The following is a 25,347-nucleotide window of genomic DNA, read 5'->3' as shown; positions in this document are numbered from 1 at the left end:
TTTTCCCCTGAAAGAATGAATACATATGAACTACTACTACTACTATCATATTTGCCGTCAAATGTTACATTTACGTAAGTACATGCCCAACCCAAGGCCGGCAGCTCCGGGGCGCCGAACACTTGCGTACATGTACGCACGCGCGCGCGGGCGTACGTCAGCGTCACCGCGCGCACCGAGCCCCGGCGGCGGCGTCGGCGGCGAGGGCTCGTCGGAACTCGTCGGCGGAGCAGGGGACGCGCAGGACGCCCTCCTGGTCGTACCCGTACTCCCCCGCCGCCCTCTCCAGCAGCATCCCCACCCGCGGCTGCCCCAGCGCCCGCACCTCCACCACCACCCTGATCTCCTCCCCTCCTCCGCCGCCGTCCCCGACCAGCAGCAGCGCCACGCACCCTCTCGGCACGGCCGCGCCGCCGCCGCCGCCGCCGTCGTCGTTCCTCTTCCTCCAGCCCATCGATCTCGACGGTGGAGCAGCACGGCGGCGACGACCGATGGTGGCGGTGTATTGATCGGTTGGATCGATCGATCGAGACCGGTGCAACTTTGCAACAATGCGAGAGGCGTTTGAAGAGGCATATATAGAGGCGTACGTAGGTGGCGTCTGGCGTGGCGAGAGGGATATCGGATTATCAGAGTGCGTGCGAGCAGTGGTCAACTTGTGGGGCTATCTATCCGGTGATCGATCGAAAGGAATGTCTCACACATTGTCACCCGATCGTGACGAGCGCACTAGCGTTAAATTGCCCCGATAGTTGGTTGACGCGGATACATACTCGCTCCGTATTTGAATGAACGACACCGTTGACTTTTTACCAACGTTTGACCCTTTGTTTTATTCAAAATTTTTGTGTAAATAAAAATATTTATATTGTGCTTAATGAACATTCGACTATGAATCAAGTCACAGTAAAATAAATGACAATCACATAATTTTTTTCAATAAGACGAATGGTCAAACGTTGAAAAAAAATTAACGGTGTGATACATTAAAATATGGAGGTAGTATTTCGTATTCCATATAGGCAAATAAAACGACCGTCTCTCTGACCAATCGACCGACCGGCCGGTCTGGGGCCAAACTCGTCCGGACCTAGCCAAAATACTGTAACTACCAGTGACGCAGAAAAGGAATTCGTGTCTATTCATCAGATGCCGTTCCCTCGTTTTCTTTATGTCGTAAAAAAAGTCATCGAAAATTTAAATTGAACTTATATAAAATAGTAAAAACAATAAAGTTGAACGTGTAATTTACAATTAAATTTGTTGTTTTAATTTTATTGTTTAAATTTAAATCCATATGTTTGTAGAGTGGTATCTATTTTACTATTGTTTTTAAAAATATAATGATTTTCTAGGTAACTTATACAAAACGAGGTGATGATTCCTAGAGAGAGAAAAAAATACTTCTCCATGTATGTAAGTATAGTACTTCCTCCGTCCTAAAATGTAAGCATGTGTCTAAATTTATAGCTAAAAATGCTTATATTTTGGGAGCGAGGGAGTACGTGTTACGGTGTACAGTACATGACAGGATGCAGAAACGTTGTTGGTTTCTGACTTGACGCAACTGGGTCCAGATTACATTACTCGCGCCGCTATCTGAAAGGCAAGTCACGATTCCGTGACGAACAACTGTTACCGAGACCGATCGGATCCTTAATTAGCCCATCATATTTTACCTACATGCAGAAGTTGCATACATTCTCTTCTTCTTGGGTGATTGATACATGCAAAAGTTGCACGTGCAGAGTGACACGCAATGCGGCGAAACTTCAGTTCCCGAATCCTGGGTGCTACTCATGTGAATATACTTCCTCCGTCTGACACCATCTTTTCAAATAAATTAAACTCGACAACTTTTTACTAATAATCATACTAACCATATAATGCTAAAAATTACTAAAAATTATTATATTATATCACTATATTTATATTTTAAAGTATTTTCATGTGATGTTAATTTCATATTCGTTAGAAACATCGTATGAAATAAATTAATGATCAAAGTATATCACTGGACACCGTATAAGAAAATATAAATCTTATAATTTAGGGTGGAGGCAGTATGTTCCATCAGATTTGATTTGGATTCCTGAATTCTCACTAGCTTTGCCCACCTGTTAATCTTTATTTTCAACGTCGCTGCAAGCCGGATTCAATCCAGTCTCCCTGATTCTATTAAATTGCGCCAGTAATCCTACTGCTGAATGAACACAACATCCAGAGCACGTAAACGTTCAGACGACGACGGAGGAGAAAGCTGGCAGCATCATGACCATGGTCAGCAAAATCACCGGTCGTTTCCTAAAGGCAAAACAAGATGGAATTGATCCTCTGCATCAAAAGGCATGCCATGCATCACTTGGAAAAAGAGAGGAAACAAACAAGAAATTGATACAAAAAGCATGTGCCTGAGAAAATGATGGAACAAATTATGAAAAAAAAAATCAAACCACGGTACATACATACAGAAAAATCAACGTGCGCGCCCAGGATCTGTGAAGAATTTTCTGTTCTTGAAATTCAACCGAATGTCATGTCGGAGCAAGCTGCCGAAGAGAGTAACTGTGGTTCTGCAGCCAGCTAGTCATTAGTCTTTTTTTCTTCTTCTTTTGTTGCTAATCACAAGTCTCGATCACGAGAGAGAAACTAATCTTGATCTCGTAAAGCGTCCCCTTCCAGATCGTTGCCATCCCCAGATAATTCACGATCAAATAATCTTGATCAGCCATGGATTTTGGGAACAGGAAAAGGGGAAAAAAACCTGCCTCAGTTATCAATTCCCTGTGCATGCCTAGCAATTACTGCTAGTAACGGTTCTTGGAGATGATTTGCAGTTTTGCACTTAGGACCTGTTTAGATCCTACAAAATAGCAAAAGTTTTGCCATTTTGTAGCACTTTTTGCCATTTTGGATCTAAACACTAGTAGCAAAAGTTGGCAATTTGACATTTGGCATTTACTAGTCCATAGTAGCAAATTGTGTCAAAAAGTGCTTTGGGACCACTCCCTCTCTCTTTCTCTCTCTCACTTTAGTGCTAGAATGGCAAAACTTTAACATGCATCTAAACACCAACTAGTACTTTTGCAATACCAAAACTTTTGCCACCAAAACTTTTGCCATTTTCCATTTACCATTCCAAATGGATCTAAAGAGGCCCTTATCTTCTTTGCTGTGCACTATAGATTCTAGCCATCTGTCTCATCAACATTCAGATAAGTTCAACTTTCTTGAGTGCTTGTTTTCTGGAACCAAATTCTGACGGGAATAAGTTCACTTTAGGTCCCTCTACTTGACGCCCAGTCTGATTTTCGTCCCTGACCCACAAAACCGGGTATAACTCGTCCCCTAACTTACGAAAACCGGACAAACGAGATCCCTTAGCGGTTTTGATAGTGGTTTTGGCTGACGTGGCGCCTACGTGGCTAATTTGACTCGGTCTTCATCTGACGTAACGCTTACGTGGCAATTCATTCCTGAAAAATAATAAAACACATGGGACCCACATGTCAGTTTCACACATAAAATAATAAAAACAGAGGGACCCACGTGGGCCCCACCTGTCATCCTCGCTCCTTTCTTCCTCCTCTCTCCCCATCTCCTCATCATCTCTATCCCCTTTCCTCTCTCTCTTCTCTCTCCAGCGCCACCACCACGACTCCGCCGCCGCCGCTCCCGCCACCACCACATCCCTCGCCGCCGCTGCCGCTACCAACTCCGCCTCCACCACCACCCTCGCCACCTCCGCCGCCGCCGCCTGCGCCTCCACCATCCCTCGTAGCTCTCCTTTTGCTTCTCAGTGGCCGTCTCCGCCGTGGGAGGTCGTGGCGGGCGGCAGCGGGAGGCCGTCTCCGCCGCGGCCACCTTGACGCTGAGGAGCCCTGCGATACTCGATGGGAGACGGAGTTGACATCGATTCTTGTTGCCGGTGGCCGCACCGTGGTCGGCGAGGCAGCTATGACGGGTTCTACGGCGGTCGGCGACGTGGTTAAGGCGGCTTTTGCTGCTATCGGCGGTGCACAAATGGCGGCTCCTGCAGCCGTGACTAGGTGCGGATGAGCTTCATGTGTTTTTTGCATTTTGTGTCGTTTGTTGATTTGAGCATTTTAGGTCGTTTGTTTTTTGTTTTGTTTTTTTTTTGCAGTTGATGGAGCATGTAGCTTGTGGTGCTAGATAGGTTTAAGTTTTTTTTTTTGTATTTGTCTGAAATGGATCGGAGTCTGCAACCTCTCACCGTCGGCCAAGAGCGTAGCTTGTGCCTTTTCTGGGAGGACGGGGAGGCGGCGGATGGCTTGTTATTGAGCTTGAGCTTGGCAAAGAGAGCCTTGTTCTCCTGGTCAAGTAGGTGTGCCTTCTTTCGCAGTGGCTCAATCTTGGCGGAGAAGGGGAATGAGGCATGACCGGAGAAGATGCTCCCGCCGATGCCGCCGACGCTCTTCTCCACAACACCGGAAGTCACCGCCGTCTGCGCTCTATGGCCCCGCGCGCCGCGGCCTTGACCTAGCCCGCCGTCGGCCACTGCCCCGCCCCGCTCCGCCGGCCAGCCGCTCCGTCCCGCCCGTCGCCCGCTCCTGCCGGCCGGAGAGAGAGAAGGGATAGAGAGAAGAGGGGACAGAGAGGATAGAGAGAAAAGGGAGGAGTGAGGATGACATGTGGGCCCATGTGGGTCCCACCATTTTTTAATTATTTTGTGTGTGAAACTGACACGTGGATCCCACTGGTTTTATTATTTTTCGAGAATGAATTGCCACGTAAGCGCCACGTCAGTGCCACGTTAGATGAAGACCGAGTCAAATTAGCCACGTAGGCGGCACATCAGCCAAAACCGCTATCAAAACCACCGAGGGACTTAGTTTGTCTGGTTTTCGTAAATTGGGGGACGAGTCGTACACGGTTTTGCGGTTAAGGGATGAAAATCAGACTGGCGACAAATAGAGGTACTTAACCTGAACTTATTCTATTCTGACGGCCCTGATTGGAAGAGGCCCTTTCTTGGGCTGGGCCGGGCCTCACTGTCTTCTCTTTTTTAAACTGGGCCTCACAGCCCGGTGGCCTGCTAGCTAGGAGAACTTCTCTGATCCCTTCTCCATTTTCCCTTCTTGTCCTGCAGCTTGTGCACATGTGTGTGCCCCACAAGTCAGTCAACATTCGATTTTTTAAGAATTGTCAGCATAGTACGATCTAGTAACATCCCCTTTTCACTGAGCTGAGTCATTAGACACCACAGACTCACAGAGCATTTGCCCATCACTCAATCTTTTCCCCTAACAAAGCCCCGGTTAAGACTGATATACATGCATGCATGCCTATCTCAATCTCTCATCATCAGGAGGAAAATAAAAGAGAAAGTGATTGCTCTATGAACCGAACATGACAGTACAACTGAAGTGCAAAGTGGGGCCCACGCCGATCAACGTACACACAAGTAAAAGAAAGAGAAAGAAACGGATCACACTCATACCTCACACTAGCTGCCGATCTAAATGAAACGAAAACGAGCACCAAACGCTACCGAAACAAAACAAAACCAGACCGACGACCGTACGGCAGCATTTGGTACGGAGTCGTACGGTACGGCACGGTGCGGTCCAGCGAAAGGGAGCACCTAACCTCTCTCTTTTTATACTCCCTCTATCCTATCCTATTGTAAGTATAGACATAAATCTTCGTGTCCAACTTTGATCGTCCGTCTTCCTATCCTATTGTAAGTATAATCATAAATTTTCGTGTCTAACTTTGATCGTCCGTCTTATTTGAAAGTTTGTTATGATTAGTATTTTATCGTTATTAGATGATAAAATATAAATAGTATTTTATGCACAACTCATATTTTTTAACTTTTCAAAAAAAATCTTTTAAATAAGACGGACGATCAAAATTGTACACGAAAAATCATGGTTGTATTTTAAATGGGACGGAGTACTAGTTTTTTTTTTCGGTCGAGAGGAAAAATAACTAATTCGATCACATAGCATGCACGCGTGATGACATGACACCCTCCCCGGTTTGATGGGTCACAGCCTTTGCGTTGCATCACCGGCAAGGCTCTTTGTCTTGCGTGCCGTCTCATCTAGGAGGAAAAAAACACACGAGCTAGCTGTACGTTTCATGGCCGAATCAGCTGGCAGATCGATCGATCGGCTTCATTATTCCGTGTAGGCACCGGAAAGTTTCAGATCGATTAGCCAGCTGTTTATGTCAGGTAGTTATAACTAGGAGTACTTGTTCTGTTTCAAAATAAAACAACTTAGAATCAAACGCGATATTTAATTTTCTAGTACTACGAATATGGATAAATCTCCTATCTAAATTCATAGTACTAGAATATATGTCTGTCTAATTATAGTTTGCTATATTCTGAGATAGAGAAAGTATTAATCGACCTTGCTAATTAGCTCATCGATAGTCTCTACTTGTAGGTAATTACAGTACATACAACAGTTATTAGTATAACACACACATCATTTTCTAGAATAAAGGATGTTGCTGTAGTAATAAATTGCTCCATCAGACAGAGTAATTAACACCTACTAGTAATTAATTAGTGTGATTAGATATAGTCAGAGGATCGACCGAAGACTGATCGGATCTCAACATCTGCTTTTTCTCTCCCCCACGTAGAGGTAACAGACTACATTACCGTCAATACTCAAAAAGAATTGTCACAATAAATGCGCTTTTCTCTCAACCTATCCATGCACAAAACAAAAGCATCGCTAATCATTCCACCTTATCAAAAGAGTCGGACGTACTGATTGGAAACCGATTAACTGAAGTAGAACCGAAGAAAATAAATTTTCAGAACATTTATTATTCTCTATATCCTAAAATATAAAGAATTTTAGACAAATAGAACAGGCGTGTCCCCTCCATCCCAAAATATAAGCTTTTATTCATAAATTTCTCAATATATTTTAGGATGGTGAGAACATTTGGACATAGAGAATGCTATCTCATCTGGAAGGGCGCACTGGAGGCGCATGGTGTGGCGCATTCAGTGCGGACGAGACAGGGCTACATGAGATGTCGGCAGCCCACGCGCCGGTGTCTGCCCTCGCACTGCACCACACCATGCAGCGCAGCGACCCACTGCGTCGATCGATCGGTCGGTTTCAGCGGTAACGGACGGAGCGCGACGGGTAACCGTACGGAGGTGGGGCCCCCACCCCCACCCGCACCCGCATCCTCCTTCCGTGCCCGTGCCTACGGAACCGTACAGGGCCGGTACGGAAGCCACGGCCCCCGCGAGGCGCACGTGCCGTCCCCCCCTCGGATTCCGTACTCCGATGGGGACCCGACCCGACTCCTCTCTCTCTCTCCCCCTCCCTCGCTGTTGCCTGCATCACACTACCGTACTCCGACGACACGTGTACGTGAGGCTGCAGCTGGGCCCCACTCGTGAACTCCGCGGTGGCGCGAACGCTGTGCGGTGTTCCGCGGCGGCGCACGAGATCCCGGCTCCGATCCCACTCAAACCGGAGCGCAAGTACGCCCCCCGTGGTCCTAATCGTACCCGCACCCACTGCCATGTGGGGCCCATGCGTGCGTGGGACCCACCTGTACGTGTTGGCAACCTCAGCCCCACGCGGGTATATAGCGACGTGCTCGCCCTCGTCTCTCCGCCTCCTTCCTCCCTCTCTCTGCGCGACACTGTGCTCTCTCTTCCTCCTCCATTATTGACGATGAGGGGGTTGATGCGGTGCGCGTCGACGGGGGCGTGCAGGGTGGCGCCGGGCGCCGTGGCGGCGAGGGCGTCGGCGGCGGCGGTGGGAGGAGGGACGACGAAGGTGCCGGCGGGGCACGTGCCGGTGGAGGTGGGGGCAGAGGGGGAGGAGACGGAGCGGTTCGTGGTGCCGGCCGAGCTGCTGGGGCGCCCGCCCATCGCCGAGCTCCTCCGCCGCGCCGCGCAGGAGTACGGCTACGCGCGCCGCGGCCCGATCCGCATCCCCTGCCCCGCCGCCGCCTTCCGCCGCCTCCTCGGCGCCCTCACCGGCGGCTCCGGCGAGGGGGGCCTCGCGCTCTCCTACTTCAGCGTGGTGGTCTGAATCTGATCGAACCTGCAGCTAGCTAGCACATGTAGTAGCGTAGCGTTGATCCCTTTCTTGATGAGGAGGCGTGTAGCTGTTGTGCAGGAGGCGTGCGTTGTGTCGTGTGCTCGTGTGGCTGTTCTAGCTCGCTCACCTTCTTGCTTTGCTTTCTGGAGGCTCTCTTTTATTAGCTTTGATTCCATTTGTTTCTTGGCTTCTTCTACTACTACTCCTTTTTCCTTCTTTTGTGTAATAATATGCATGTAAATTTTGTAAATCTAGATCGATGAGATGTTTAATTTTATATAGTTGTAGATTATTAGAGCAGATCTGAGACTTTTTTATTACTTGCCTGATTAATTGTTTGGCTTGGTTTGATCACCTCTAATATAGCTTCACATCCTGGTGATCCAGAGATAACAAGCACGTAAGATTAGTTGCATTTTTATACTTCCAACTAGTAGTTTCGTGCTACTATATACTTCAGATTGGTTCTAGCGCCGGATGGTAAAAACAAAATAATTGCCGATCCAATCTTTGATTACAGAGAGGAAGACGTTTGATTAGTCACTCATTTGGCATGACCAATGCAAAGCAAGTATTAGCTCATTTCAGCTGTAATTTTGTCCCATGCCTGCATCGTTGTACGTGTGTCGTCCTCTGTATAAAGAAGCATATAGCGAGTCATTTTATATGACACTTAACCAAATCGATTCTGAAACTAAATATTTTCAGTTAAACAATTCGTTGCTTTTGTAAGATATTTACTACTCCTATTTTCTATCTAGTTGTTTTTCAAGATACTTTCTTCCCATCCCCTCCATTTGGATCCAGTTGATCTTAAAGAAGTTTGTGCTAATCCTAAGGACAAAGTAAAGTAGCGCAGAATCAGTGTGCACTCAGCTCTTTATCTTAGTCAAAAAAAAAAGCTCTGCTTTATTTTGCTGGTACGAGAAAATTCGATGCTCCCACAAAGGAGCTTAATTTAAACCAAAGAACAAAAATAAAGTAGAATTTACAGATGGTCCAACGATATTTGTACATTAAAAAAATTCCAAAAAGTTGGCGATGGATAACCAATTAAAGGAGGAGCGTGTGGAGGTGATAGGATTGGAATGGAATCACATATAAAAGAGACACCGGTCTATTAAGCTAAGTTGCTGTCCGTGATTAGTAAGCAAGCTAGTAGTAGCAGCAAGTGTACGCCACCACATTTCGGATACGTACAATATGATCTAATCTAATTGATGGTCTATCGATCGGAGGACCATCCAAAGTGGAACTCATTAGTGGCGGCTACTAATTTGATCATCATCGTGGATCTCTGGGAGCTTACCACTCTTCTTTTCGATGCTAACAGAACGGCTTTGATATTTGAAGAGCAAGTTAACAGAACGGCTTTGATATCTCTAGCAAGTTAATTTGCAGATAATTTTAATGTGGTTTTTACTAAAAGAGTCGTTGGAGCGATGCTCTATTTTTAGTCAATTTGATCCCCCTTTTCTTCGGAGCTATATATACTAACAGATATTAAAAGGTATATTAAGAGGTAGAGTAATATGTAGACAATTGATAAAAAAAAGGAGCCCCTTGCCATTGTCCTATAGGGCGATCTTTCTCTAAAAAACACTCTCTCAGAGGGCGTTAGGGTACATTTCTGTAATTCTTGAAAAAAAATATGTTCCTGCATATTAATAAAAAAAATCAATAAATAGAAAAAATCGTTACTGGGCCACACCGGTGTGATTTTTATGGGCGAAGGCCCACGGGCTATTTTAGTATAGGCTTAGAAAAGGAGGAAAAGGTACACTGAAGGTCTCTCAACTTGTCATCGAGTTACAAAATCGTCCTCAAACGCAAAATCGGACATAAGTCATCTCTCAACTTACAAAACCGTTCCCTTTAGGTCCTTCAGTGGTTTTAATCCGGGTTTTGTTCGACATGGCGGTTGCGATAGTGCGGGCCCCACATGTCCGAGATGCTACTTTAACCAACAATATATATAAAAGTAAGATATTTTATATAAAAAGAGTTACATATTATGATAGTTTGTTTAATGATAAATATAGTAACATTAATTTTACATGATTGATTTTTTTTATTTTTTTGTTACTAATAGTTAAAGTTGAAAAATATTTGACTTGTCATTATGTTAAAAATACTTATACTTTAGAATGGAGGGAGTAACTTATGGCGGTGGAGTGGCTGAACACAACGTGCCGCACGCAAGAGCAGATGGCAGCAATGGAAGAAACAGCAAACACGTGTAACACATCAGCCAACCGACAAATAAAAGGAGCTTCAGCAAATTTTTGCAATGGCGGACACGACAACGTACGTAAACCTTCGGCAAGAACACCTCACTTTTTTGCATACAAGCAAACACACAGACACACACACTATTTTTTTTTGGAAAGAAGGCAATTTTTCATTACCCGGCTTTGGGAGAAAGCCAAAACAGCACACAAAAGTCTGGAAAAAAAACTAAAGCAGAGAAACTAAAAAGAAAAAAACAGGGCATGACAGCCCAGATAGAACATCACAAGCACAAGGAAGGATCTAAACCCAAAAGGCACCCAGTACACCTGGTAGCCTGGTAGAGCACCTAACCCATCATCTAGTCTACTCCCTCTGTTTTAGGTTATAAGACGTTTTGACTTTGGTCAAAGTAAAACTATTCTAAGTTTGATTAACTCTATAGGAAAAAAGTAATAATATTTACAACACCAGTATAGTTTTATTAAATCTATAATTGAATAAATTTTCAAAATATATTAGTCTTGGGATAAAAATATTACTACTTTTTTCTATAAAATTAGTCAAACTTAAAACGTCTTATAACCTAAAACAGAGGGAGTATTACATCATGAGAAAAAGCTATAAGATAACATCTGGAAATCCAGACACTCGGAGGTGCAACATCTTATCCATCAGTGCTTTAATCCAACCATTGAGCAGATCGCAGCCTCATGTTTTTTTGTAGCTTCCCCCATCGCTGCAAAAAAGATAAAGATTTGTAAACTACTTGCAGAGCTCTTTTAGGTAGCTTATTCTCAAACGCCCAGGATCCTGACGACATCACCTGGAATTGGACCGAGTCTGGCGTCTACACAACAAAGAGTGCTTACCTTTTCCAATTCGAAGGCTCATTTGCCACCAATGAGTTTGATTCTCTATGGAAATCCCCGACTGAACCAAAAATAAAATTCTTTGGTTGGCTAGTTCTCCATCAAAAAACTTTGACTGCCCAAAATCTGCTCCGTAGGCATTGGCCTTGCAATTGGATATATTGCCTTTGTGGTTGTGCCTTTGAAGATACAAATAATTTGTTCAGTGACTGTGTGTTTGTCAGAAAAGTGTGGACCCTAATTTGTCAATTCCAAAACTTGTCTTCGGTCGGAATAAATCCTGTCCTGGATGTGTCAACATGGTGGTCTGGAACCAAATTTGCAGGCTCTAAGAAGGATGTGCAGCTGGTCAGAGGAACTCTTCTAACTACTTGGTGGAATATTTAGTTGGAAAGAAATAGAAGAATTTTCCAAAACTCTTCATGTTCAGAGATCGAAGTAGCTTATTTTATCAAGCAAGCTATTGATATGCGCAGCTTGGTCTTTAAACCCCTATGAATTGTTTTTAGCTTTTCCTGCAGCTGTAATTCTCTTTCCATCCCTTGGCTTGTAACCTCTGAACCTCTGTGCTACTTTATAATTTTTCTCTTCTAATGTTAATTTCCGGCAGATCTCCTGCCGTCGTTCTCCTAAAAAAATCGTTACGAGCTAACCAAATCCCCCCACAAACGCAGCAATGAAAACATTTTTTTTTTGTTTTAAACTTGTCATTGATCAACCTCACCCTATCTTCCAAGGAGGAAGGCACTTGCTGCAACTCTAGAGCATCCCTAACGACACACCAAGCAAATTTTGACACCGGGCAACTAAACATGACATGTTTTGTTGTTTCATTCCTTAGGCACATCTTACACTTTTCATCCCCACCCTTAGTTGCTGTAATCTTTCTCCTCATTAATTTCAATCTCATCTAGCATACTTCTTAGTTGTTGTAAATCTCTCTCATCCTCCTGAGACGGGTTTCTTCTAAAGTTGAGATCTCATTCTCCTCCCTTCAAAATCTTCCTCACTGAAGCTTGCCGATCTCTATTAATCTCATAGAGACCAAGAAACTAAATCCTTAATGGAGTCTATCCAACCCAAACATCATTCCAAAAAAGAGTCTGGTTCTCATTGCCTACTTTTTTCCAGACAATTTTTGCATCCATCTTTTACAGTCATGCAGCCCTCTCCAAAATTGAGATCCCCCAGTAGTCGAACTATGAAAGAAGCCTCCCTCCCCCATTTAATTCTCAAAAAATGTATAAGTGGATAATGGCCCTGTTTGGATCCGGAGGGCTATCCCTCCGAAATTTTGCTATTTAGAAGTATTAAATGTAGATTACTGACAAAACCAATTCCATAATCCCTAGGCTATTTTGCGAGACGAATCTAACGAGGTATATTAATCCATGATTTGCTACAGTAATGCTACAGTAATCAGTCGCTAATCATGGATTAATATATATCATTAGATTCGTCTCGCAAAATAGCCTTGGGGTTATGAAATCGGTTTTGTCGGTAATCTACGTTTAATACTCCTAAATAGCAAGATTCCGGAGGGCTATTTAATAGCTCGGAGGATCCAAACAAGACCAATGTCTCTTATAGATGGTGTGATAGCTAGTTTAGATAAACAAGCTATCACTACCTACATAGTCACGTCCATATAGTACGCGATCGCTCAACACTGCCGTTTCTTTTTCCGGTCCGATCGTGCGATTTTTCCTTTTCTTCGTATGGTGTTGTTCGTGGGCTGCACGTAATGGTTGGCCTTCTGGCCATGTGTTCTAGCCCGTATGTTAGTTTGCTAGACTTTTGGCCCATATGCTAGTGATATTTCTATGCATGAATATAAACTTTGTACATGTAGACTTTATACATAGAAATATATTTTCTATTCTATATAGGAATTTTATACATAGAAGCTTATAAATTTTATACAGGATAAATAATGTTGCTAATTTAGTTGTTTGTCATGAAGTTCTCCTCTCCAAGTATACGCCTACACAAATATGGCACACAGGAGTAGAGTATCAACGAGGGTACTTAAAAAACCACCAGAAAGGAAGCAACAAAGAAGAAAGTTGGACTGATGTGTCAGCTGAAGAGTTGAGTGAGCCAGAAATGATAAGCAAATAAAGATTCCCTGGGAGGCAAAGAATAACAATGATCTCATTTAAATGGTAGCATAAAAAGTAATTTTGTGAGTGGCAGTATTCATCACTGACGGTCTATTAAAGGATATGGAGTGATAATTCCACGCCACAAGAAAACGCCCTATAGGGCTTAAGACAAAAGCGAAACCAGTATATCCAAGCCACAAATTGTGATTGTTCTAAAAATGGTAAAAATTGACATAGACTACACTAACTAAATATTCTAACAGCTCCCTTAACTCATTCAATTAAGTCTCCCCTCGATGAGAAGCACAAGAGAACACCGAAACCACCAACCCAAGTCACTGAACTGGTCATTCTTCCGGCCAGTCCGGCTAAAGAAGTCATCAACTCGAAATTTCAACGGATGAGCTGCAACCACCACCGAAGGAACGCGACCTGGACGGAAAAATTGAGTATAACTTGCTACATTTCTCATATATGCAGAAGATTGGAAATAAATCAAAGCCAAACTTGAATGATGCCACACATTGTAAATTAAATTAATCACAGAATCCATAGGGAAGAAACAGAAAACTCACGAATTGGAAATAATAATAAAATAGGCAAATTCTGCTAATGTAAGCCCCTCCAAGGGTCCCAGTATTCAAAATCCAGTAAAAGCATTGTTGAAACTACTTGGAGATTGACAGTAAACCTTAGAAACCAGATTTGTTTCCATGCATGAAGGATTGGATTAGCAATGTATACCTTTTCATGCCACTTTCAACAATTCTGACTCTTCCATCCATCTGGGAGTTGTATTCTTGAAATTGTGATTCTGAATGCTGAGTAAAAGAAGTAAGTATTGTTACTGCCCTATCAATTGGCAAGGTTCCAATGCAATAATAGAAATATTTTGTGAAAATATACTCTGCGTTTGATGTTGAATCAAGCTAGTGATAACTCCACATGCCCCACCCTAAAGAAGTAAAGAACACACACAACAAAAAGAAAACAAATTTGTATGCGATCCACGATCATGGTTCATGAACAAGAGATCATATGTAGCACAAAATTATTCTTAGAAAAGAGCAGCAGTTGGAAATCAGTAAGCAATCGTTGGCCTATTGTAGATGACTAAGGTGAGGTACAGTACTGAACTTATTTATTCATTTTTGCAGTCAATTTTTTCTTGTTTATAGAAAGTGCCAAGTGATGCTTACTTGAACAAACTCCGTAGTTATCTGTTGCGTTGTTGGACTAATCGCTTGGTGAGCAGTTGTTTCTGGCCTTGTTGGATTGTTTCTTGCAACTGAACCTTGACCGATATCACTAATGATCAACGGACGCATCATGTCTGCACAGAAGTACTCTCAAGTTAGCTGGAATCCTGGAGTAAGCATCATTGTGGTATATTATTACCAACTCAACTACATGGTTAATATTCTCCTGACAATATATATTTCATATATTATAGTTATAGATGAAAAGAGAGGGTTGTTCCCATTTGATTTTACAGATGTGATTTCCCTCAAAAAGAAAAAAATGCTGACTCAGCGATATACTTTTAACAATGATAATAATCCTAATAGTACATATATAGGACGCTAAATTGGGGCTTCATGGTGCCTGGGCTTCAATGATAACTATCAAGTAAGAGTGTGCACTTAATTCACATGCAAGAATTTGATGGTATTCCATCATTTTAGCAGGAATTGTAATACAAAACATATGCATGTGACCAAGAAACAATATGCTGCTCTATATAATTGAATAATGAAATTGAAATATGGCTGTTGGCATGGGATGTTATTACTAATACATTTTACCTGCAATAGTTTGTGTTGAGATCCCATAACTGTTAGCAGGACTATCCAAACCAATTGGAGCACCAGTAACACCTGCAATGTTTTCAGGAATTAGAAATGACAGCAGGTACCCACCAAGTGTAGCAAGACTACTAAGCTCAATGCGTTTTGAAATCTGAATTGCTAACAATTAGAAAATTGGAAATCAATTAACATCTAAATGCTTCGATGGACCACTGAACGAAATCTGTTTCCACAAAGGGTTTTAAAAGATTGATTCATGGTCCTACAAATAGGCCCAGAGATGTAGCAAGAACAAAAAATAAGCAGCGCCAACAGCATGTACATGCTGTGTCAGGTGAATATATAGGCCATAATACAGGAAGATCTAAGCATAGAACACAGTGAATTTGTTTGATTAAGAGAAAACAAATTATTGTAAATTGTAACACTGATAAAGTCAAGTGCAAAAAACGAATTATGATGGGCTGGTTGACTAGTTCATTGCCATTTTATATGAGTTTCTCTATGTTCTCTAAACATCCTGCGCACAAAGCCAACACTTAAATTGAAAGGAAAGGAGAGGTCAAACTCGAAAGCAGCTAAAGAAATCTTATGCATAATTGGCCCAAAAGGCTCCAATGAACTTCACGCAAAGAAAATGGTACCGATATTTATCTGAGCAAATACTCCATAACTGTTTTCAGCTACCTTCGTTACAGGAGTGTTTAAATGGATATCCATCACGCAGCACACCAGCTTGCAAAGATTTGTCTGAAAAGGTTCGGAAGTCAAGTGACAATGGGAAGTCAACAAAGGCAGGAGACACAAGGCAAACAAGTATTACCGATGATATCTGCAAGCCAGTTTGCTGCATTACGTGATAATCCTGACATTGAAAAACATGGTTATAAGTATCATGCCTAATAATATTGCTGGTTCTGCTTATTAAATCTAGATATGAATATGGAGAGATATAATCGATTTATAAACTTATATACCTGTGTAATATCTCTCCTGACAGATAGTAGAAGAGGGCAGCCTGCACAAAGCAATGCACATGTGTCATGTGTGTCAATGTCGAAAATCCTGAAACAGTGGAAAAAATGGAGAGAAATTGAATTGTGGTCTACCCTCTCTTCTTCTGAAGATAGAAGCGGGCAATATCAGGTGGAATCCGGTCTTCATTCTTCACGTGGCGCCTCCGATGAGAACTAGTAGCAAAGATTTTCAGTTAATATATAAAATGAAGTCACAGCAGTTGATACATACTGACAATGGAAATCAGCTGTACACTGATAGTGATCCATATGGAGCAATGCGGGCACAAAGGGTCACCAAATTCAGATCAGCTGCTGAATTACTGCAGTATAAATCGAAGGAAGTAGCATTACCTGGACCCAATGGGGAGGATGTTGTGTGGCTTGATGGGGCCACCTTTCGGTAGCTTTAGCAGGTCGTTGAACTCGGGGATCTGAGGGATCAAGTCCTTGATGATCTCGGCCGCCTTGTACCTCACCAGATGCCAGTTGAGGAACGCCCTATGCATAATAATTCCGTTCCAAGAAAGAGATGGATGGTGAAAGATGCTTGGAAAACAGTAAATTAAGCATGCAAAACTGTTAAGACTTGTGAAAGGGCTGGTTGCAGTGTTGAGGGCTAAGTTCCTTGTTTGATGGGGTAAGTTCCCAACTTAAAGGGCTGTATATATCCGGTTGGATGTTGAGGCTAGGTAAAAATTGTCTTTCTCTAAAAAAAAAAAGAACTGTTAAGACTTATATATGTCTCTGTTGTTATCTGTTACACCGATCTCCCTAAATCCCTCCCATAATCAACCCATTGGGCTGTTAAGTTAATCTACTCCAGGGTTGGAAATTTCCCCTCCGATACGATATTACTTCGGCCGAAAATTTTTAATTTTTTCATGAATTTTGGTAATATTTATTTAAATTCAACTAAATTTTGTTTAAAATTTCAGACCGAAATTTCGGTATTTTGGTGAGGCCCGATCAAATCCGCTGAACCGATAGGATTAATCCTGATCTACTCTACAAAAAGTGTTGTTGTAGTCGTACCTGATTGGATGGCAGTGGAGAATGGTGAGGAGGATGCGTATGAGCTTGATGGCGCCATGGGAGGGGTTGGGGTTGTCCCTGACGTGGCGCTGGTAGCTGGCGGCCACCTGAGCGCCCCGCAAGTGGTCGCCGGCGACGATGCAGTCGAGGACGTGGTGGATGTAGAGGAACTCGTGGAAGACCAGGCCGGCATCGGTGAGCACGCGAGACGGCGGCACGAAGCGGTTGACGTAGCTGGCGGCGTCCGCCCACCGGCCCTGCCTCACCAGCGCCTGGATGTGCCCCACGCGGAAGAGCACGGACGTCTCCTGCACCAGCCTGCGTTGCAAACAAGTCGGTGCCATTGAGGCGAGGCGAGAGATCGAGAGGATGAAGGAGGAGGAGGAAGATTGGTGGTGCTCGGGCTTACGCGTCGAAGGTGGAGTCGTAGTCGTGGCGGCTGAGGAAGGCGAGGAGGCGACGGTGGCGGAGCCGCGACACGCAGGGGTACTCGAGGGAGTGCTGCTGCACATGGCGCTTGCGCTTGCGGTTGCCGGAGCCGGAGACGACGGCGGCATCGCCGGAGAGCTCCATGGCAGCCAGATTCGTATTAAGCGCTTGAGCTTGAATTCGAGGGGGGAAGCGAAGCGGCCGATCTTATCTAAAATTCGGGTGTGAGTATGACACGTGGGATCCTACTGACTTCCTCCATCTCCGTCCTCGTCCCTCCGTTTCCTCCACTTTCCTCCGTACCTCTGTACTGTCCTCTCCCCCTCCCTAACAGTTATTTTGATTTACTAGAAAATATGCCCGTACGTTGCCACGGGTGACTATTATTTTAATCTTACTATTGTTATACGGTTTAGCTAATATGAATTTCACTTTGGAATTCGCTTAGATATTTTTTAAGAAAATCATGAACTGCAATTAAGAGTATGACTTTCATCTTAAGTTAGCATGCGAGTTTTTTAAAAGGGATTTCTTATACGACACCTTTAATATTTCTAAGCAAACGAATTTAAAATCTGACTCAAACACGGATCTGTATTTTCAAAAGCGAACGGACTAAAAAACTGACTCCAATACAGGTGACGTACCAAAATACTAGCAAAAACATGTTCAATTTTTCATCATTTCTGCCCAATTGTGATATGTAGTTTAGGATTTTAATTTATTTCAATGAATGTTATTTACAACCCGTTGCAACGCACGGGCATTTTCTTAATAAGAGGAGGTGATAAAATGTATAAAAACATAGTAGGAAATTTAATATGAATTTTCAAACATATGGATGTACTTTTAAAAAATATAATCAGTTTAGGAGAGAAAAAAATTGGAGAGGATAAGCATCATTGGTGATAAAGTGTAGAAAAACACGGTAGGAAATTACATATGTTTCTGGTTTAGTATTAATTTCAAACATATGGACATACTTTTCAAAAAAAATAATAATAAGAGGAGGTGATAAAGTGTAGAAAAACACAATAGTAAATTACATATATTGCTGGTTTAATATGAATTTAAAAATATGGGTGTACTTTTGAAAAAAAATATAATCTGCTTTGGAGAGAAAAAGCAAAAATTATATGGACATACTTTTCAAAAATAATAATAATAAGAGGAGGTGATAAAGTGTAGAAAAACACAATAGTAAATTACATATATTGCTGGTTTAATATGAATTTCAAAATATGGGTGTACTTTTGAAAAAAATATAATCTGCTTTGGAGAGAAAAAGAAAAAATTGGAGAGGATAAGCAGCATAAACCTGAGGGGTGATGGGAGTCGAACTCCAAAACCTTTGGGCCACAAGTTTCATCACCTAACCAACTAAGAACGTGGATGGTTGTGCCATAATGTGTTGCTATACAGTATGAATATTTTTCGGTTAGTGAGCCCACATCAATCGGAGTCCTTCACTGTCACGCCCCGAACTAGCCCCGAGCGGGACTAGCCTGTGACGCTCCAAATTAACCTGTTAATCGATACCAGTCCCAGGAAACAGTGCTGGTATCACAGGAAGACAGAATATCACAGCAACAGAGGTCTCTTTATTATAGAGTAGGAGTACAATCATGTTGGGCTGCGGACAGATCCCGAGCTCACAACTGCATTACAAAAGGGAAGCGGAAGCCAAGACTTGGACCACACATCACAGGCGCGACTTGGGAACTAGGCCGAAACCCTAAAACTCATCGTAGCCGACTTGCTCCTGGAAGAACTCCTCGTCAGCGGGATCCGCTTCATCTTCTTCAGCAACTGGCGGGATTATTTATATAGAGCAAGGGTGAGTGTTTAATGCAGGCTTTAAGGAAAGGATGTTGTTTTTGCAATTGATTTTATTTAAACTCTTTTCTGAAACAACTAAGTGAGTGCTTCTCAAACGATACGGATGAGACAGTGCGTCTCGTCCGGTCGGAGTATGTGCAATGTATCAGTCTTTTGAATTGATCAAGGTTGGCACCCGGCCAACAGCTTTCAAATGGCCACCCAAGCCTGGCTGATCCCATCAGCTGCAGATTTTCCAAACATCGAACCCAAACCACATCAGCAAATTTCACAAGCAGTAGTCAAGCAAAACTACGCTAGGAATCACCTCACATCCGCCCATGACCGTGGGCACGGCTATTCGAACAGTTTAATAACCTCTGCAGAGGGGGTACACTTTACCCACACGACATTACTAACCCGGATCATCCAGCCCGTGCAGAACGGCCACGACTAGAGACCTTAAGGCTTCCATGACAAGGCATTTCGAAAGCCGACACAGGTTCACCATATGCCAACGAGAGGGGTCCCAGACCAACACCAGATTAGGTCCCAGACCATACTGTGCCAGGAAACCTGGGGGTTCTCCCCGACACCACCCCGTTGAATCCACATGTCTCTTGGCATCATGGCTCCCCCGTTTAGCTAGTTACTCAGCCAGGGGTGTTCCATTCCACCCATGTAGTCGCACTTGTCTTATGTTCGGATGAAATTCCAAGGAAACGGTCCTTAAGTGCAAGAGCGGAAAACCGTACACCCGGTACGTTCCCCGGTCCGCGATTTTGGAAATTCATTTAGTTCGCAAGCACCGACCCAGGTGTCGGGTTTTCCAAGTCTTTTGTAAAACCCAAGTTTTACCCAAGATGTTTCTCAGATTTTAAGTTTGAAGGCGACCATCGATACTCGTACAGAGTGCACGATTACCGAGGCGCAACTAGGTGGTTACAAGGGAACATGATATAACAATTAACAATGGAAGGATCAGATGCAACAAGTTAGGTAGGCCCACCGATCTGCCTTGCAGACGGGGCAAACAGATTAAGTGCAATCCTATCAATGCATAATATTTTGCAAGCAATATAATTAAGTTCAAATATAGGTTCAAGATGTTCAAAGGTGGCTTGCCTTGCTCGAGATCTTGAGCTTGATCCTCGAAATCCTCGCACTGCGGGTCTTCGGGCTCCGAAACTACACGCGAAACGGGACAACTCAACAAACGGCGAAAATAAAGCCCTATTATTGATCTCTAAGCGTGCCATTAGATAGATCTCGAGATTTGAGGAATTTTGGAAGTTGAACGGAGTCAAACGGTCATACGGTTGAGAAGAAATTGAATTTCTAAGATTATTGGATTTTTGATCTAAAGGAAAAGGATTTATTTAAATCCTTTTTGAAAAAGAAAAGGAAAGAAAGGAAGGAGGGAGGGAAATTAGACTTTCCTCGGGTGGCTAGGGCGCGGCCCGAGAGAAAGGGGCGGCTCGGCCGAGCTTAATGGGTCGGCCGGCCCAAGAAGGCGGCCCAAGGCGCGAGCGGGCGGGGAGGAGAGAGAGAGAGCCGGTGGGCCGGGTCCATCCCGCGTGGTCCCGGGTGGGACCCGCTTGTCGGCGGCTCGGCTCACGTGAGCGAGGTGCACGCGGGGCGTGCTAGGGTTTGGGGAGGGGAGGCACGGCGAGTGCGCGCGGTTCGCGGAGGACGCGGTGCGGCGGGCCCACGCGCAGCCTCACGGCTCACCGCGGACCATGCGCACCGGGGGGGAACGGAGGGAGCAGCTGGCCGGGTCAGCCGATCCGGTCGCGGCCGAGGTGGCGCCGACGTGGCGCCTACGTGGCTGCCACGCGGGCCGGCTGGAGGAAGACGAAGGCGCCGGCCGCGAATGGACGGCGGGCGGCGGCGGTTTCTCCGGGACGCCGTGCGACGACGAGGGGCGACGGGGCGTACACCGGGATGACGAGGGAGAGCGAGAGGGAGCGAGCCAACGGCTTGGATTCGCCGGAGGGAGTCCGTCGGCGGCGGATTGCGGCGGCGGCAACCGGCGGAGAGAAAAGGGGGGAACGGCGACGAGGTCACGAGGGGCCGATTCCTGGCGGTGAGAGCATCTACGCGGCTACGGGAATCTGTTGCTAGCGTCGGATTGGGCGGAGCTACGCCGAGCGAGGCCAGCGACGAGCGAGCGCTACGGAGCACGGGCGGCGACGGCGGCGAGCACACAGCGAGCGGCGGCAACGGTCGGGGCGGCGCCAGCTAGCTACGGGGAGGCTACTCGTGCTACTACCCGAGTCTAAGGGGAGGAGATGGAACGAGAAGGGGGAACGTAGGGAGGCACTACCGTGCGGGGTGGTGGGGCGCAGTGACGAGAGGCCGACGGCACGGGAGTGATCTCTCCGGCCTCGGGCCGGGGAAGAGGAAGAAGACGAGTGCCCGGATTCCCCTTCCGCGTCCTAGCGCGCACCGGCTCCTTCGGCACACGCGACGGCGGCGGTCGGCGAGAGGGACGGCAATGGCGTGGGTGAAAAACGGGGAAGATTGGGAGGGGAAAAAGGAAGGGAGGGCACCTGGGTTTATAGGGCGGCAATGTCGGTTTGGAAACCGACCTTGGGCGGTCAAGGGAGCGAGCCAGCGCTCGGCGGTCGCGGCCCAAACGGCGACAGGGGGGGATGACGCCGGCGGGAGGGAAAAGGGAAAAAGGGAGGAGGGAAAGGGGGCTTGCCCCCTTGCCACTTTGGGGAAAAAGAGGAGGGAGAGAGGGCGACGCGGCAGAGGGGGGGAAGCTCTGCCTCCGTCCCTTGGAGGCACGCGCAGGGAGAGGCGGGGCCGAGTCGATGACGACGGCGATGACGGCGGGGCAGTTTGGAACGGAGCGGTGACACGGACGGCAGGCGCGGCAGAGGCTGACGGCGGCGGCGACCAGGCGGTCGGCCACCACGGCGCGCGCGCGCGGGAAGCAACGGGCGGCGTGGCGATTTCGGCGGCGTCGGCGGGAAGCGGCAGCGAGGGCGGAGGGCGCTCGGCTCGGCGCGGCTCACGCGCACGCGTGTGCTGCGCACGGGCAGAGCGGGGGAGAGGGAGAGAGAGAGAGAGAGGGAGGGGGAGATGGGGAGGGAGGGGAAGATGGGCCGAGAGGAATTCGGCCCATCGAACCTGAGGGAGGCGAAATAGACTTTTGCGGAGGGATTTGAGATCTGAGATGGCATGGACACTAGACAACAAGCAAAGAAACAGGTTTCGCAATTAGGGTTTTTAAGAGATAGTTTTCCCGCTAGGCGCCACGACGGAACGGGCGCTACATTCACGCACGGACGAAAATTAATGGAATCGATCGCTCGTGCGGATAAAACGGATGACTGACGAAATTTTTCATGGAAGCCTTGCGTATTTTTTAATTAGGTATAGACTAGCAAAATGCCCATGCATTGCATTGGGTGAAGCATAAAAAAACAATAGTAATGGGTGTGTAGGAGCAAAATGCTACCAGATTAATTGAGGTCCTTATAGTCAAATCGAATCTTTCCAGTGCAAGTAAGACGCTAACATGACATAATTATTTGTTGCTCTAAATCCATTGACATGGATGATTATAGGAAAACTATTAATACCACTTTAAAATAAAATTATATATTATAGAGTAAAGTTTGAAACTCAAAAAGTATTTACTTTTGTCATGTATTATTATAAGTTGGTTGCAATGCATGGTTATTTTTTGTACTTGATATTGATAAACACTTTTTTTTTACATATTGTAAAGAGTAGGAATAGTATAAGAAATGTTTTTCGCTATCTATCAAATCAACCTCACTGCACTCCAATCGCATAATCATTTTCACTCAAAAAATTAGAAGGAAATTATACAATGAATAGAAAAAAAATCGATGTAAACACGATTCATTTTGTTGGTGATTACATTTTTTTTTTTAAAAAAAAGACATGTGATTGTTTTCTATTTTCTAAAAATAATTTATTTTGTCGTAAATAATTCATTTAGTTGGTGATCACATGTTTTTCTTAAAAAAAAAGACATGTGATTTTTTATTTTTTAAATTAATAAATTGCTCCTTATTTTTATCTGATTCCCGGTAGAAATAGGGATGGATTTTATATTCGGTGACAAATTAAGGGATCTATAGTGAACTTATTCCCGGTTGCTACAGTATCGCACAGTACTGTACTGGGCTGCTGCTTTGCTATGTGGGCTGACTGCTAGGCTGCGTTTGCTTTTTGTTGGGCCGGCCTGCTGCTGCTTTGGTTGGGCTGCTTGCTAGCTTTCTCTTTTTTTTCGTTTCTCTTTTATTTGTGCAGCGTCAAAATCGCCGTCACGCGTCCGATTCGCGGATTACTGGCGAAAATCACGTGGGCCCACCCATTAATGACTGCCGAAAAAATTAACCGGAAGATTTACCTATTTTTTAATTATTATTATTATTAGGTATATAGATATAGATATAGATTTTTCCTTTTCCTCTTTGGTCTCGTTCTTTTTTTTCAATAAGAGTCGGATGAAGATTAAGATTTTCATAGTACGTTATTCAAACTGCTAAACGGTATGTTTCGTGTGAAAATTTTCTATATAAAAGTTGCTCTAAAATATTATTAATCTATTTTTCAAGTTTATAATAATTAAAACTCAATTAATCATACGTTAATACCACCTCATTTTACATAAAAAAACTTAATCTCCATTTTTATCTTCATCTTCGTGAGAAAAGAACACCTCGTTTTCCTCCCTCACAATTATTTCAACTTTTTTTTTACTCCTCGCAATTAACGTGAGTTCATTGGTTGGACTGTGATTATCTGGTACTACTATCTGATGGACCTCTATATGTTGATGGACCTTCTTTCCAACAACAAAGTGATTGTGGAGAGTTTCCAGCGGGTGAACCGTGAACGTACATATAGGGCTTGTGGCAAAAAAAATTTATCCATATATGTCACATTGGATATACGGATATACATTTGAAGTATTAAACGTACTTTAATAACAAAACAAATTACAGATTCCGCCAGAAAACTGCGAGACGAATTTATTAAGCCTAATTAATCCATCATTAGTAAATGTTTACTGTAGCACCACATTGTCAAATCATGGCGTAATTAGGCTTAAAAGATTCGTCTCGTAATTTCCTGGCGAACTGTGCAATTGGTTTTTTTTACATTTAATACTCCATGCATGTGTCCAAACATTTAACGTGACAGCATGAAAAATTTAACATTAGTAAATGTTTACTGTAGCACCACATTGTCAAATCATGGCGTAATTAGGCTTAAAAGATTCGTCTCGTAATTTCCTGGCGAACTGTGCAATTGGTTTTTTTTACATTTAATACTCCATGCATGTGTCCAAACATTTAACGTGACAGCATGAAAAATTTTGTTTGAGAACTAAACATGCCTATAGTATAATTTTTACGCTGATAGAACACGGCGGTGAGGACCGCTATACATACAATTATGTGTTTACGATTTTCGTAGAAAGGGCTTGTTTAGTTGGCAAAATTTTTTGCCCCTGCATGTTACATTAGATATACGGACATACATTTGAAGTATTAAACGTAGTCCAATAACAAAACAAGTTACAGATTCCGTTAGGAAACTGCGAGACGAATTTATTAAGCCTAACTAATCCGTTATTAGCAAATGTTTACTATAGTATCACATTAGCAAATCATGTCATGTTTAGGCTTTAAAAAATTCGTCTCACAATTTTTTGGTGAACTGTCTAATTGGTTTTCTTTTCTACATTTAATACTCCATGCATGTATCAAAACATTTGATGTGACAGCGTGAAAAAATTTGTTTGGGAACTAAACAGGCCCAAAGTAACACTTCTCCGTTTATTAAAGGTTTCAAGCAGCAGGTTCGGGTCCCAACACAGAAATAAGTTGAGAGAATTCCTTATATGCCACTCTAAATTAGTCTGTTCCCTTATATGCCACTCAAAATTATATCTTTCCCTCTATGCTACTAGTTTAAAATTGTCCACCCTC

General features: G+C 44.1%; 2 protein-coding genes and 1 long non-coding RNA gene across 3 annotated transcripts; 2 read left to right on the top strand and 1 right to left on the bottom strand.

Annotated features, from left to right (window-relative positions):
- The first annotated feature begins 3,562 nt into the window (after positions 1-3,562).
- Positions 3,563-4,772, top strand: LOC136356386 (uncharacterized). The gene is made up of 2 exons (XR_010741141.1): positions 3,563-4,049; positions 4,145-4,772. It is a non-coding gene; the product is annotated as an uncharacterized lncRNA (long non-coding RNA).
- Positions 4,773-7,682: 2,910 nt separating this feature from the next.
- Positions 7,683-8,045, top strand: LOC9267097 (auxin-responsive protein SAUR71). The gene has a single exon (XM_015779495.3). The coding sequence runs from the start codon at positions 7,683-7,685 to the stop codon at positions 8,043-8,045; it is 363 nt and encodes a 120-aa protein (XP_015634981.1).
- Positions 8,046-13,284: 5,239 nt separating this feature from the next.
- Positions 13,285-17,730, bottom strand: LOC4337003 (uncharacterized). The gene is made up of 11 exons (XM_015779479.2): positions 17,529-17,730; positions 17,120-17,437; positions 16,439-16,585; positions 16,178-16,258; positions 16,046-16,086; positions 15,892-15,933; positions 15,756-15,818; positions 15,066-15,137; positions 14,460-14,593; positions 14,005-14,081; positions 13,285-13,692 (listed from the first exon to the last, which is right to left on the bottom strand). The coding sequence occupies exons 1-11, from the start codon at positions 17,690-17,692 to the stop codon at positions 13,641-13,643; spliced, it is 1,191 nt and encodes a 396-aa protein (XP_015634965.1). The 5' UTR covers positions 17,693-17,730; the 3' UTR covers positions 13,285-13,640.
- Between the last annotated feature and the right edge of the window lie 7,617 nt (positions 17,731-25,347).

The sequence above is a fragment of the Oryza sativa genome, chromosome 4, assembly GCF_034140825.1.
Source record: "Oryza sativa Japonica Group chromosome 4, ASM3414082v1".
Classification (NCBI taxonomy): Eukaryota; Viridiplantae; Streptophyta; class Magnoliopsida; order Poales; family Poaceae; genus Oryza; species Oryza sativa.
The sequence above is the reverse complement of the archived record's forward strand: the minus strand, read 5'-3'. Positions and strand labels throughout refer to the sequence as shown.

Bases quoted from the DNA above. Each gene is read 5' to 3' on its own strand.
- LOC9267097 (XM_015779495.3), top strand. From the start codon at position 7,683: ATGAGGGGGTTGATGCGGTGCGCGTCGACGGGGGCGTGCAGGGTGGCG.
- LOC4337003 (XM_015779479.2), bottom strand. From the start codon at position 17,692: ATGGAGCTCTCCGGCGATGCCGCCGTCGTCTCCGGCTCCGGCAACCGC. The intron at 15,138-15,755 runs GTAGCTGAAAAC...AAAACATTGCAG, and splicing joins TAAACACTCCTGTAACGAAG to GTGTTACTGGTGCTCCAATT. The intron at 14,082-14,459 runs GTAAGCATCACT...TCTTTTACTCAG, and splicing joins TAACTACGGAGTTTGTTCAA to CATTCAGAATCACAATTTCA.